The 15,186-nt window shown below is 48.4% G+C and overlaps 1 protein-coding gene across 1 annotated transcript in view; it reads left to right on the plus strand.

Annotated features, from left to right (window-relative positions):
* CEMIP (cell migration inducing hyaluronidase 1) overlaps positions 1–15,186 on the plus strand; it is a 117,167-nt gene that overhangs the window by 54,454 nt on the left and 47,527 nt on the right. Inside the window, exons 2-6 of the mRNA XM_009903900.2 lie at positions 7,165–7,272; positions 10,808–10,960; positions 11,620–11,758; positions 12,745–12,981; positions 13,316–13,495. Of these exons, the coding sequence (XP_009902202.1) occupies positions 7,197–7,272; positions 10,808–10,960; positions 11,620–11,758; positions 12,745–12,981; positions 13,316–13,495 (785 nt within the window). The 5' untranslated portion in view covers positions 7,165–7,196. The remainder of the gene's footprint in view (positions 1–7,164; positions 7,273–10,807; positions 10,961–11,619; positions 11,759–12,744; positions 12,982–13,315; positions 13,496–15,186) is intronic.

Consider the following 15,186-nt stretch of genomic DNA (forward strand, 5'->3'; position numbering starts at 1 on the left):
CATGTCAAGCACTTGATAGCAAAAGGTAAGTTTTAAAGGCAAGAACCTGCCCTGGTATCACAGGGACTGGAAATGGAATTTGGCGTGGAAAATTCAGCGACATCTAGGGAAAGAGATGAACTTCAGCAGAGGTAGGGAATGCTGCCTTCAGTCCTGCTTTCCCTCCACTTTGCTTTGTAAAACCTGAAGGGTCCATCTGCCCTGGCATCCTAGGTGAACTCAGCTGCATGGTAAGCGTGCAGTAATGTCACAACAGTACCTTTTGGTGGAGCTGAGTTAGATGGGGGGCCATGTGGAGCCAGACTGGTAGCTGATGACTGGTGAAATGACATGTGGCCACCTCATGTGAATGTGAAGACCTGCAGGAGTAAACCCAAGGATGGTTTGTGCTGCAGAGGTTGAAGTCTGGTGTTCCTTTCAGGTAGTGCTCACACTGACTGTCTGCTCCCACTGAGGACTGACCTACTGCCAGTGCTGGTGGGAAATTCTCTGATTCTTTTGTTTGTGCTGCTGCTCTTTGAAGCAAAGACAACAGCTCAGAAACAAGTGATGCCCTCACTGTAAGTACCAAGATGCCCTGAAATGCTGACAGGCTCGCTTTGGTTTGAACACGCTGTCCCTTGGTGGCAGCAGTGATGGGCCAGGCGGTTTCAGCCTATCCACGCCTGTGTCCCACAGGTTACTCCAACAGGTAGGTGAAGGCTTTGTTCCTAATGTCCTGTTGCTTCTTTGGAGCTCTCAGGAATAGCCAAACAAGTTGCTGCAGAGAAAGGTTTGTGCTGTGTTGTCAGACTTTTGCTTCCTGCTGAGTTAGTTGCTCTGGCATCTGCATGCTGGCCAGCTGATGCTGTGCCCCTGAGTAGGCACTAAGCTCAGCCAGGATGCTTGCCTCCATCAGACACAAACTACCTGGAGGTCCTTGGATGGGAGGGATGAGAGGATACCTGGAGTATGTACAGGTGAAGGAGACTGTGGCTCCATTCACACCAGGTAGGAGGGATGCAAGCTGGCTTTGGCCAGAGAAGAGGTCCTGGCTTGCTGGAAGGTGTGAAGAAATCACTGCTGTCACTCAGCATAGGTAAGATAAAGCTTGATGCCCACAGGGCACCCTGGGCCTGTGTTGGGTTGGCCTCTGTGGAGAGTGATGGAGGCTAATGGCCTCAGTGGAGATGAGAAGGGGTACAACAGCCTGAGAGGCTGGAACAGACCATCCAAGAAGCTCCCTGAAGCCCTTTTGAACTCTTGTTAGTGCCTAATTGTTATGATTTCTGAGGCCATGCAGGGGAAGGAAAGCGAGATGTTCTTGGCTTGTGAGCAGAACCCATCAGTGGAACGAGGGCTTGCAGAGCAAGCTTTTAGCTTCTTGGAGATTTATTTGATAATCTGTGACAGGTCCAGACCCTGGATCCCAGTAAAACTGTGCAGAGCTCTAACCCCAGGCTGAGACTAAACAATTGGCAAAGGAAGAGCATGGTGAAGGAAGGAGAGGAATGTGCCTAAACCTCTGAAAAATCTCTATTCCTCCTCCCGCCCTAGAAGGAGAGCAAATGAGGAAGGCTTGGAGCCGTGGCGAGCCAGATGCAAACAGTAAAGTACCACAAAAGCAAAAAGAAAAATATTTACATCCTGATGCAGTTATTTGGGTAGTTAAAAGCAGCAGTTTGAAGAGGATTCAGGATGCTGTGATCCTCTTCAGCCACTGCACACGCTTTCCTTACCTGGGGAGAGAAAAAAGGCTACAAACCCAAGGACTCTCCAGAGGGTACCGTTCCTCCACAGCCCCTTGGGACATTCAGGATGATGTTTTCAAAGGCTACCATTAACCTGGCAAGCACCAGAAGGCTGGCTGTGTGAAGCTGCAGGGGTAAGTGTTGCATGTTTGTGGGGAGCTGCTGTGTTCCTCCCGGGGTTTTCCTGAGCGGGAGGATCTCCACTTGAACGCTGGAGTCCACACGGGCTGTGTATGTCCACGTGGCCCCTGTGGCTAATCCAAGCGTGTTCAGCACACCTACTGCAGTCAGGACATGCAGGCATCCTTGTCATCCCCCAGAGCATTTCTGCACTGGGAGCACAGCAGCTCTGGTGCTCCCCGAAAAGCACTGTCAGCAGGCACAGCAAAGTCAGTGCGCCCTGAACCTCCCCAAACGGGGTTCAGCTTCCCACTGCTCCATGCTTTGAAAACTTCCTGCAGTGGCTGAGGGTTTCATGCAGTGAAGTGCTGAGCACTTGGAAAGCGTGTGAAACTGGGAGCCAGTCAGCCTCGGATGGGTGGAGTGATGGGAATTGCAAATGATTTTGTTTTAGCTGAGCCAAAAATTGCTTCCTTTCCTTTTCAAGGTCTGCAAACCTCTGCAAAAATAAACCCCAAACCCAAACCCAAGCCTAGCAAAACCCAAAAAAGCAAAGCAACAAATAAACCTCACCAAAACCCCAAACCAAAACCAAACCAAAACCCAAACAAATTAATTCTGGGGGGAAAAAGACAACCATCCAACCAACCAAACCATAAAGCAAAAGCTGTGGCTTTAAAAGAACTCTCTTTGCCCTTTCATGTCTGTCTCAAAATACCTTGCCAATATTACAACCAAATCTGCACACACTTTAGTTTCCTTTAATTTATTCATTGTTAACATTTCCTCTTGACTCCTGCTCCCTGTTCAGAATCTGGGTTTTTCAAGCAGCAGGAATCAAGGATCGTGCAGTGATGTTTATATGTGGAATATGTCAGCAGAACCTTCTTCCTTGTAGGGAAAGATATTAAGCTACACTCATAAGAAACCAGGGTTTCTTGGGGAAAAAATTCAGAGTGCTGCTTTGGACTCCAGTGTGGATCTCACCAAGAAGTAAAATCTGTGCCTGGGTTTAATCCTCTTCTGCTTGCAGCAGAAAAGAGCAGCTAATGGCTGGGGGGCAAGCACAAGGGCAAGATGAAGAGCAGAGGCAGCTACCCTGCTTCATGAGCTGGGACTGGGAGAGCATTTTCATTAGGGATCCCTAGAAGTAATTTGTTTATTTGTAAAGCTTTAGCTGTGCCTTTGGCTCAGTGTGCAGAGGCTCCCCCTGCACAGGAATGTCACTGTAGCAAGAGCTGGCGTGTCCTCAGGTCAGAAAGGCAAATATGCTTCTCAAATTCATCTTCCCAGCTGGGGCTAGAATGCAGAATTCCCTGAGCGGGGTGAGAGGACAGTCACTGCCGTGCAGTGTCGGTAACAAGGTGGCAGAGGTGCTAATTAAACAGCTCCTCCCTCTCTCAGAAATCAGCTTCCAAACCCTTGATGGTTTGGGGTTGGGGTGTTTTTTTTTTGCATAGGAATGAGGAAACATGCAGCAAGGCTTCAGACACAGCCACCAAACCACCCAAACCTCAGCATCAGCTGTGGCAGTGAGAGAGCCCAGGTTTGGCCACCTGGAGCCTGAGGGGTTCACCACAGCCCTGGCACTGACCCCGTGGGGGCTCCTGGAGCACCTCACCTTGCAGAGGTGATCCCTGGGGAGCACAGATTTTACTCTTAGGTGATCGCAAATTCCTGTACAAATTAGTGGCTGCCAAGAATCTGCTTCCCACTAGGCTGAAAGGTGCCTTTTCCATGGGAGCTTTTCTTGTTCTCTGGGGATAGGTCTGGATCCCTGCTTTGCTCCCTCACAGACCTTTGGTCTTTCTTGCTGGGCAGCAGCAGCAGGAGGAGCTGTCAGGTTTCTTGTTCCTGTTTGACGTCTGGAAGTCCAGGCAGCTGCTGCTTTTCTCCTGTCCTTTCCCTTTTTGCAATGGATGGTTAATACTCCCATTACACCCTGCTTGGCATACCAGAGAGGAGCCTCATCTTCAACAGATGCTGAAGGTGCATCCTCCGAAGGGTCTTGAGCCAGTCTTAAACAGCACTTTCAAATACCCAGTACTGGGAGCTGCCTTTTTAATGTGGTGGTGCCAGGCTGGGTGGTTGGCTCAGAGTCATGCAAGGTGGCAAGGTGAGGTTGGAGCCTTGTGTGTGTTTCTGAATGGCTGGATTTGCTGCTCTGGAGAGCTCTGCTCTGCTGCAGGGGTTTGGGGTGCCACCATGATGCCTGTGATAATGCAGGTTCCTCAGAGCATCTCTTTGCCATGCTGCTCTCAGCACTGCCTGCATTAAGGCCACGGGCAGGCAGTGCACTGGGATTCCTGCCTGTGCAGCACACTTTCTAGTACAGCATCAGGGCTGACACCCATGGTAGCACCCAGCTGAGGAGTCATGGTTTCCTGCACCTACTTTTAGCATTGTCTGCTGCTGTTGTTCACTTTTGGAATGATCCAGCAGCTGGGAATCGTTTCAGGAAGCCTGCCTTGCCAGATCCAGCGATGCAAGTCCCACTTGTCATTGGCAAGCAGCTTTTAATGGCCAGATGAAAAAGATTTTCTCACCCAAGAGAGGAGTCTCAGACGGTATTTCAGAGCTGCTGGAGGTGATTGACTTTGGAGGACACTTGTATGGCTCTGTGCTCTCAGAGTGCCTGAATCTGCAAGGAGGTTTATTGGGTTGCTGGTTACATCAGGGCTGGAGTCAGCCACGTGGCACCTGTTCAAGAGAGCTGTCGTCTGCGCTGCGTCCCTGCAGGGCTCTGAGCTAACAGCAGGGCTGCCAGGGGATGCCTGCTCCTTAGGGAGAAGTGTCACTGCCTCTGCCTGCTCTTACATTTAACAGTAAAAACTGAGATGCCACTATTTGTGAATAATCTTTGGGAATGATGCTTAACTGAGAGCCTTTGAAGGAAAGTTCCTGAGCTTCTCCTCGGAGCAGCACGTTAGTCAGAGCTGAATCAGAGCACTCAGAACCTCTTGGCCCTCTGGGCTCTGCCTTTCCAACCCCAGTGCCAGTTAACACTGCAGTGAACTCGGGCTTGCTGCGTGCCCAGTCAGACACCCCAGCTCTGCCACAAAACAAGCAGGATATTCTCTGGACTGTGGCAGATCAGACAGGACAAAAACATTGGAGCCTGGCACGCAGCCGAGGCCTCCAGAAGCGGTGTGGCTCTGCAGTGTCTGATGCCTTGTTTGGACCTCTGCTGACGAAGATGGATGTGAGCAGGGAAGCAGCCCCTAGTCAGCAATGGGGATTTAGAAAACCAGAAGCTGTTTTGCACAGCCTGATGGTAAGTACTGTGCAGCTCTTGGTTCTAGAGAAAGCAAAGGCTGTGCTATTTCTTAGACTAATTTCTTACCCTTTTGCTACAGGTTGCTGACAGAGAGAAGATCATGAGCAGATGCTCCTCTGAGCTTTTCATGGGCGAGAACATGCTACCTACAAAGCAACAGGAGAGCAACTGCATGCCATTACTGTCAAAAAAAAAGCAATCCTTTCTTTTTGTTCCTGTGAACTCTTCTATCATCTGAGTGTGTTTTGTGACCACCAGCTTAGCAGCTGGAATCTGGCTTTCTGCAGCACTAGCACACAGCTGTGCCCACGCTGGAAGAAGCGTTGCTCGTCTGCAAGCACCATCCTGTGCTATCACCACTGGTTAATGTTTCCTCTCTTATTACAGCAGAATCTAGAGACTGGGCTTGCAGGTTAGGCGGTGTAACAGCCACTAACAAGTCCTGACATTGTAATGGTCACTGCTGTGCTTTGGGCACACCTCTAATAATTCTCCTGGCTTAAGCCCTGGCTTACCAAAGGGTGATGGTGAATGGTGTTAAAAGGACAGACACCTGCAGCCTGGTTGTGGCACAAATTCCATGGTGCCAGTGTTGCTCTCTGATGATGTGTGCCATTCAAAGGTACAGCCTTACTAAGTGCATTCCTCTTCTCTGCCATTCTGGAACAGCATTTCAGCACCTGATGGACTGTATCAAGCCCTGAGCCTGTGCTGTTTCAGAGCTCGTGGCTGTCAAATACCCTACACCAAAGCAAGCAAACACTTTCCTGCTGGAGTATTTCCTGACCAATCTATTCCAATGCTGTTTTCAATACACTCATTGAAGGAGATGTGGTTTGGACACATCATTGTACTTGGAGCTCTATCACTTTATGAGAAGCACAGACGTGGTCTGCGTATCTACACAGTAAAATCTGCTCCAGACTGAATGCTGGCTTCTCATGTGACTTTTCCTTGTGTGTCTTTGTTTGCTTTCTATTAACAAGGGTTAGAAAGATAAAGTGGGTTTGCCACAAAGAAATGGGACACCCAGCCTGGAGCTTTCTTCGCTCTCTGTTTTTGCGCCTGGCTGAGCTGTTGCGCTGCATGCGGTTGTCCCCTGCCCTCGTGGGGAGGTGACATGACAGCTACCAAGAGATTCCATCAATAGTCCTCAGGTGCTGGCTTACATGATCAAACCTAATGGCTCCAAGGTCTAGCAGGGAATTGTAAACAGTGCCTCATGAATACAGAGTGGGTGTCCTTGCCTCGGCATCAGTACCCGTGTCAATAACTTGTCGCGAGCAGGGGGCACAGCTGCAGAATCGATCGCTGGCGGCTGGGCAGGATCACACCAGTGCTGACTTTGACTTTCAGGATGCTGCCTGTCTGGGATTGTTTTTGCTGGGGACTGGCTACTGAAAAAAAAGAAACCAGTAGACAGACTGGTTTCGAAAGCAGGTGTTGGTTTTGCAAGAACCTTCTAGGCTGGTGCAGTAACTGAACCATCTTGGGTCTGAAAGCTCAGAAACTGCACAGCTCAGATTCGGAGTGCAGCTTCTCTTGAGCTGTACAGAGCAGCGTTGCCAGAAAGGTGTGGGGGGACAGAGCTGCCAGTGGAAGGTTACTTTGTGAAATGTTGTCACTCTGCAGACACCTTCTCTGTCGTGTTTCATTACTTTTTTGCACGTTTGGGTATGCAGCCCTGCGAGTGGTGACGCTGGATGTGCTTATGCTGCGTTCCTAAGGCGCTTTTAGTTGCACCTGGTGGTTGCTTTCTGAGCATCTATTTGAATTCCCAAGTGGCTTTGTCCTAAACCTAAAAAAGGGTGAGGAGCTGCCAGTGGTTTCTTGCTCTGCTCAGCCTGTGAAGGTGTTCTCAGCCACAGAGCTGACTGAGAGGGGAAGTGCTCTGTCAGAGGGCTGAATATCACTATTTTTTTCCTGCAGTGAATGGTTTCTGCATGAGCTGAAAGGGAAAAAAAAAAAGAAAAGAAAAGGGGGAAAAAAACAAAGGAAAAAAAGGAGTGACATTTGCTTGATGTTCTTTCTTCACAGGAAACCATCCAGAGAATTAAAAATCCTGAAGAATGGCTCTGCCTACCTCCAAGTATCTGGCTGGAAATGTAATTTTTCTTCTGTTTGTAATCTCTTCTGTCAGCACAGGTAGGTTTTCCTGCTGTGGGGGAAAAAACACCTGGTTTGTCCCACTGTTTGTATACAAAGGCATTACTGGGTTAGATTGAGCAGCTTTTCACTCCTCTTCATATAGGAAGAGTCAAAGATAGAGTGAGAAATTCAGGAGAGAAGCAGTTCTCTGATGTGCCAAAGCCTGGAATTTCTGAGCAGGTGCAAGCACCCTCAGGAATCCCTCAGACTCTGCCACGCGTTCTTAGAGCAAACCCACAGCCAGTGAACTGCCACAAAGAACCAACGAAGGAAACCTCAGCACCTGAGAGCTGTGGGTGTGGGAGGTGAAGTCAAGCGTTTTGCTGCGTGGCCCAGATGTGGATAGCAAAAAAAGCTTTGGAGTGGGACATGCCTGCCCTTTGGGGTTTGTCTCTTCCAAGCAGCCCTTTTCCCAAGCAGCTAGGCAGCGGGGAAAAGGGAGTCCGGCCATACACATTCTAAATGCGGCTAATTTAGGGCTTGTGCTTGTTTCAAGCCAAGAGACCATATGTCTTACCCCACACACTGCAGTTGTGTGAAGCAACCGTTGGTTGCCATGCTCAGTCCCTTTTTGGTGAAGAAGTAAAACATTCAGTTAATTCCTTGTGCTGGGTACAAGTTGCACTCTTATTCAAAACATGACAATGAGAGTAACAATCCAAGCTGGCAAAGGAGCCTGGACCAGCTGGCAGAAGATGCTCAGCCCTCCAGTGCCAGATGCAGTTGATGTGCATGGCTCCTGCTCTCTGGTACAGAGCAGTTAATGAGACTGGGAATTGGGGTCCTTTGTTCTAGATTGTGCTGGCTTTGGCTGGTTGGCATCCCAAACACCAGAATGCATTCCTCCTGATTTCCCCTTAGGCTTCACTCTCTCCCTCTCTGTTTCTAAGTAATGAATTTGAGGGGCACAAGTCATCTTTTGAGACTGCAAGGAAGCTCCTCTGGGCACTAGCGTAGCAAAGTGGATGGAAAAATGAACAAGCTTTTATACTGGCCACTTAATTTAGCTGATAAAACAAAACCTCTGCATTTGAATTGATTCTTTTGATTTTATTAAGCTCCCTAATAGGAGCAAATTGTTCTGTTATCCTTGCTCCACTGGAAAGAACAGCTCATTTTTAGCAGTGTGTTGTCAGTGTGCCTATTGGAACATCTCCTTACAATGCAAATCCCATCTCCTGCCTGAAAGAGTTACTGTTTTGCAACTCCTAGCATTGCTGTCTGTCTCCTGGTAGGAACCCAGGAGCTCCTTGTTCTCCTCAATTACTGTAAACCAGATAAAGTGCTTCTGGCATTACTGCCACGCTTCCAGTGCCACAGGTGGTACCAAACCCAGGTCCTGGGTGTTTATCAGTGTCTCAGTTGCTCTGAGGTGGATTATTACCCCCTCTCATTTGATCACTTCATGGATATGGAAAAGGTTTACAGAGAGCCACTGCATGTGTTGCCCATATGCAATGCCCCTTGCTTACCTTGGGTGGCTGGTATTGAATGGGCCTCTGGAGACATTAAGGCCCTGCCCGGTCCAGTTCTATTGTTCTTAAGACATGAAGTTGGTAGAGGAATCTGAGAGAAAACTGCATGCAGATGGAAAGATTTTGTTTCTGCTGTTGTGGAATTACAGATGTCCCTCAAGTTTCACAGTGCCAGCACACAACAGCTTGGTGCACTCAACTGCACCACCACTGGGATGTGGCTCCTTGCATGGATTCCCACCATTGTCCTTTCCACTGACTGCGTGCATCAGTAGTTGTGGGGCAAAATCAGAATCATAGAATCAACAAGGTTGGAAAAGACCCCAAAGATCATCAAGTCCAACCTGTCAGCCAACACCTCATGACTACTAAACCATGGCACCAAGTGCCACAGCCAATCCCCTCTTGAACACCCCCAGGGATGGTGACTCCACCACCTCCCTGGGCAGCACATTCCAATGGCTAACAACTCTCTCTGGGAAGAACTTTCTCCTCATCTCAAGCCTAAACCTCCGCTGGTGCAGCTTGAGACTGTGTCCTCTTGTTCTGGTGCTGGTTGCCTGGGAGAAGAGACCAATCCCCACCTGGCTACAACCTCCCTTCAGGTAGTTGTAGAGAGCAAGGAGGTCTCCCCTGAGCCTCCTCTTCTCCAGGCTAAGCAACCCCAGCTCCCTCAGCCTCTCCTCACAGGGCTGTACTTGAGACCTCTCCCCAGTCTTGTTGCCCTTCTCTGGACACGTTCAAGAGTCTCAATGTCCTTCTTCAATTGAGGAGCCCAGAACTGGACACAGGACTACCAGTGCTGAGTACAGGGGCACAATGACTTTCCTGCTCCTGCTGGCCACACTATTTCTGATGCAGGCCAGGCTGCCATTGGCCTTCTTTGCCACCTGGGCACACTGCTGGCTCATGTTAAGCCAGCTGTCAATCAGTACTCCTAGGTCCCTTTCTGTTTGGCTGCTCTCCTTTCCTGTACTAAGTGCCAGAGACAGCCATGCTGAAGTCAAGGTGTTTAGCCCATGTCCTATTATCCTTGATTTGTGGATCTTGTAGTTTTCCTGTGGTGGTTTTGTTTTAATGGATACAAACTAGACACCTGGTGAAAACTCCCAACCCATTCTGATGGCAAAGGGCTCATTGTCCCAACTTCCACTGACCTCAGCTTCCTATGATTAGAAAGGTTTCTACTCTCAGAAAATATGCATCACACATGGGGTTCTCTTACTCACAGCTCTGCTGATTAGAGCAAGATGTGAGGCTCACATATCGAAGGAGATTCCATCAGGGAAATATTTTATCTTAAGTAAATACTTGCAGCATGAGACTCTTGGATCTGGCATGAGAGCCCTTTAGGCTACCATGGCATGGCAGTCGGTAATTAAATCTGTGTGTGAAACCTGCTGATGTGTGAATCCAAAGGGAATGAATCCTTCTTGTTTTGGCCTGGAAATCTCAGGAACCCAGAGTCTCTCTCTCTTGTGATATTCCTGTGCTCTCCCTGTTACTGAGTGGACTGGGGATTCCTTGGTGCTTGCTGTTTTCGTGGTCGGTTGAGGCCTCTCACTTTCCAGCTCCAGTGAAAACGCAGCGTGCAAACATGGGTTTACAGCAGACAAAGCTTTTCAATCCTCCTCAGTATTTGGGGGTCATTTCTAAAGGTAGCAGTTGTTTGATCCTTTCATCACCACCTTCCCTGGGCTTGTGCAAGGCTTTGTGTGGATGGTAGGAAGGAAGCTGGATGTCCCTGCAGGAAGGGCTTGGTCAAAGCTTCTTCTTGGTAGTTTTCTGCCCTCTGCATCCCTCGCAAGGCTCCTTTGCATTGGGCACTGGGTTTTTCCATGCTGCCTCCAGAAAACAGAACCCCACACAGCTCAAACTCTTGTTTGTTTTCTTTTGGTCATGACCCACATGTACCCTGCTGCTTTGAGATCTTGCTGTGTTCCAGGAAGTCAGCAAAGGGGAGTGCTGAGAATGATACTGTAAAGATGCCCAGATATGGAGCTTTTTGTTTTGCACCAAATAAGCACTGATTGTCTTCACTCTCCATCTCTACCCAGCAGAAGCAGCACTTGCATGTCCTGACAAGGATCCTGAGTTAGAAGACTGGAACCCAGGTCACAATGAAGAAAACCACATTGAAATTCGTAATGGCAGGAAGCTCCTTCTGTCTTCTTCTGCGACTGTCCACTCTATCCACATCACTGATGGAGGTAAAACATGCTGGTGGCAAGGCTGGGTGAAGTGTCCTTTCCACTGGGGCTGTTTAAATCTCTTCATCTCATGCTGGGAGAGCTTCCTGCTTCTTGCTGAGAACTACTGGGCTAGCACAGCTTTAATCCAGTACAAGCGTGGGTGGGAGCTGAGATACTATCAGTACCTCAGCTGTTAGAATCAAACTATTTGGTGTGCCTTCTGGAGAACTCACAAAAGCAGCTCAGTGTACTGCTTCTGTGATGTGCTTCAAAAACATTTCTTTACAGAGTCATTGTCCTGATAACATACTGCTGCAGTTGTTGTGTTCTCAGGGTCTCAGGACAGGCCAGATGCATACGTGCCTCTGTCCCTAAGGACAGAGACATGGTGCTGCTGGTGGCTGCTAGCATGAATAGCTTTTATTCATCTTACCTCTGAGTTTCTATCTCAGTTTGGAACGAATTCTCTTCCACACAAACCTTAATCACATTCTTCAAGAACTGGGCTGAATAAGACACACAATGCCTTTAGGACTTGTACTGAGCTGCCTTGGGGTGAGCGGGCAGGGCTTTTCAAAAACTGAGATGAGAGCCCAGCGCTGGCTCAGCACAACGGCAGCACACCCCCTGATGAGCTGCTGTGTGTCAAAGCAAATGTCACAACCCTTCCTGCCTAGGAAAACTGGTCCTGAAGGATGCTGTGCAGCCCCTCGTTCTGCGCACCAGGCACATCCTCATCGAGGACGGCGGAGAGCTGCACATCGGCAGCGAGACCTGCCCCTACCGAGGCCACGTGGCTATCATCCTCTACGGGAGGTACATCTGCATGATGAAAGGCTGTCTCACAACTGCTCAGGATCCCTCTTCCACAAGAGGGAACAAAAATGCTCCTTCCAGTTAGATTTTTCTCAGATGCAGTTGTCAGCAGTACTCAGTGCAAAGTTCAGTGGCTTTGGAAACAATTCAAAGTGGCCTGCACGAAAAATGATGCAGTTTTCAGGATCTGGTTTTCAGATCCTCCTGGGAGATGAATACTGGGTTGTTTGAGCATGCACCTTGCCACCATTCAGGCTGATTTTCCAGAACAGGCTTAAAATCTGAGGAATTCTATTCTGAAAATTCTCCTACCTAAGCATCACTTCTTTCTGCCTGAGAGTGGTGAGCCAAGGGGCAATACATTTATGTCTTGCAGGCTGCTGCAGAAACTCTCAGAATTTCAAGGGTGCAGAACCTCTCAGAATTTCAAGGGTGCCAAAGTGGTATTTAACAACCACTAGACCTCCTGGCTAGGGTCCTGACTTACTCTAGAACTCAAAAACACAAAGGTGCTATTCAGCCTTGGCTTCTTGCCTCCTCTGCTGATGATAATGAGTAGACCACAGCTGATCTGTGTTCAGTTGCTGCTGGTCCTCAGCAGCTGTTTTAGATCATCTCTTTTCTGTACAATGAGGGCAGCTGCTGGTTCTCAAGTTAGTTGAAAGAGGAGCATTGCAAATCATAGAATAACAGAATTATTGGGGTTGGAAGGGACCTTAAGGATCATCGAGGTCCAACCCTCCCCTGCCATGGGCAGGGATGCTTTTCACTAGATCAGATTGCCCAGACCTACATCCAGCCTGGCCTTAACCACCACCTCCCTAGGCAACCCAGTCTAATGCCTCATCACCCATATGGTGAAAAACTTCTTCCTAATGTCTAATCATGACACTTGTCTCCTTGGACCATAGCAGAACAAGGAGAGAGGCTTCTTGAGTGCCAGATACAAACCCTAATCTGGTTCCTTTCCTCCCTCCCTGCTGCAGAGCGGATGATGGCAGCCAGCCCAATCCCTACTTTGGGCGGAAGTACCTTGGAGTAAGTAAGGGTGGCACCCTTGAGATCCATGGAAAGAAAAAGCTGTCCTGGACCTTCTTAAACAAGACTCTTCATCCTGGTGGCATGGAAGAAGGTGGATATTACTTTGAAAGGAGCTGGGGCCATCGAGGTGTCATTGTCCATGTGATTGACCCAAAGACAGGGGCTGTGGTCCATTCTGATCGGTGAGTGACTGCAGCAGTCTGGATGTGAGCATCTTTGGGACAGGTTGGGGACAGCAGCTGAGCAAGCTCAGAAACATATTTTTGCATCTTCTTCAAATGCAAAATTTTTTTTAGACCACCAAAGAGTGAGTGTGCTGTCAGCTGGAGTTTAACCAGTCTGGCTTGACAGGTACGCACACCCCCCCGATACACCCTGCTAGAGAAGTGCTTTTGTAATGGCATAACATCATTAAACGATACAGAAGAGTTGTCTCTTTACAGCACTGGCTTTTCAGGGCCTGCAGCTGCAGTGCTCACTGAAGTCAATGTTTTTGGGGTGTTTTTCTCCCTCTAGGTTTGATACCTACCGAGCAAAGGAGGAGAGCACGCGCCTCGCCCAGTACTTGGGCAGAGTTGCCAGTGGCATGATCCTGTCGGTTGCAGTGAACGATGAAGGATCTAGAAATCTGGATGACTCGGCCAGGAAAGCAATGACCAAACTGGGCAGCAAGCATTTCCTCCACCTTGGCTTTAGGTATGTGCCAGCCCTGCCAGTTCTCCCAGCACAGAGGCTTTATTATGCTTCTGAGATGTCCAAATAATTCCGCTCTTTCAAAGGCACAAAGCTCTTTCACATGGGAAAAGTGAAAAAAAAAACAGGGAAACTTCTCCCTGTGAAGTTTCAGCAGTTAATTAGATAGTTTCAGATGCACTCAGTGCCTATATTGGGTATTTTTATTAGCAGATTGAGGAATGGCACATGCTTCACATTAGAAAAAGATGGTTTCCCAAGATGCTGTTCCCACAGGTTATTTATTCCTATTTATTTCAAAGCCATCCTCCCAAAGCTTTAAGCAGCACATCTCCACACACAGAATGGATCCAATGGGCTGAGCACTGAGGAGGGCCCAGCAATAGCTGTGTGGCCCTGGCTGAATCCAATTGGACACAGACACTGCACTCTGCAGCTTCTCCACGAGGTACTCAGGAGCTTGTGCAGAACTTAGCAATCATGACTTTCTGCTGTGGACTGTAAATATTTCTGTGGCCAATACAGTGTCTATGTTGGCACATGCCCTGCTGAAAATATTTGCTATTTACCCAACTGCAGCCATTCTATTTTTTGTGTTTATCTGAATTTATGGAGGCTTTTTTTTGAAGAGGCACCAGGAGGGCCACTACAGAACACACACACAGAAAATAAATGTGTTGTAAGAAGTGATTCAATGCAGTAGTCTGTGGGAACAGGCAAGTGTCAGCTGGATACATGCAGATGGAGTAAGACGTGGGGTGGGATAGTAATATGGCTGGAGAGGGACTTCTCATCAGGGTGTCTAGATACAGGACAAGGAGGAATGTTTTGAAGCTGAGGGAGAGCAGGGTTAGACTGGATCTGAGGAAGAAGTTCTTCAGTAGGAGGGTGGTGAGACTCTGGAATAGGCTGCCCAGAGAGGCTGTGGATGGCTCCTCCCTGGGGGTGTTCAAAGCCAGGCTGGATGAGGAATCGAGCAGCTGAATCTAGTTGAGAGGTGTCCCTGCCCATGGTGGGGGTGTTGGAGTAGGTGATTTCTGAGGTTCCTTTCAACCTGAGCCATTCTATGATGAAAAGGTTGTGTCAAATATGAGAGTCTCCTGTGCACCAGGTAATGCATTTGAAGGAATCAACCAAGGCTGCAGAAATAGTCTCCAAACTCAGGCTGTCTCCATCAGCGCAGAGCTTGCTCTCAATGCCCTGGGCCCCACATTAAACCTCAGTAGCCTGCTGGGTTTCTTTTCAAAGGCTGAAACTAGGGAAACAGAAAAAGAGTTTTGAGCATTCTGCTTCTTTTTCCAGTTGTGCAACAGGAAGGGTTTGATGGGTTTTGCATATGTTTACAAAAGTAAATTGCACTTAATGTTTTTAGGCTGCTGTGGTGTTTTAATGCTAGTTTCTCATCTTTGCCATAAGTGCTTTTAATGGAAATACCACAGAAATTCATCCATGAAGTGTGACTTTAACCACTGCCATTGTTTGCAGTCACAAAGCTAATCCTTCCTGTGCTGTTCTCTGAAATCTCACAATATTTCATTTATAAATACATTTATAAAGTTATTAGTTACAGTGAAAGGGACACCGTGGGTACCATGAAGTGGCAGGAGTTGGTGAATATTGTCTCCCACCAGCACAGTGCTGTGGAAAATACCTGCATTTTGGGGTGTTTTTAGGAATGTTCTCAGCATTTTAAG

This window comes from Dryobates pubescens, chromosome 17 (assembly GCF_014839835.1).
Source record: "Dryobates pubescens isolate bDryPub1 chromosome 17, bDryPub1.pri, whole genome shotgun sequence".
NCBI classification, from domain to species: Eukaryota; Metazoa; Chordata; class Aves; order Piciformes; family Picidae; genus Dryobates; species Dryobates pubescens.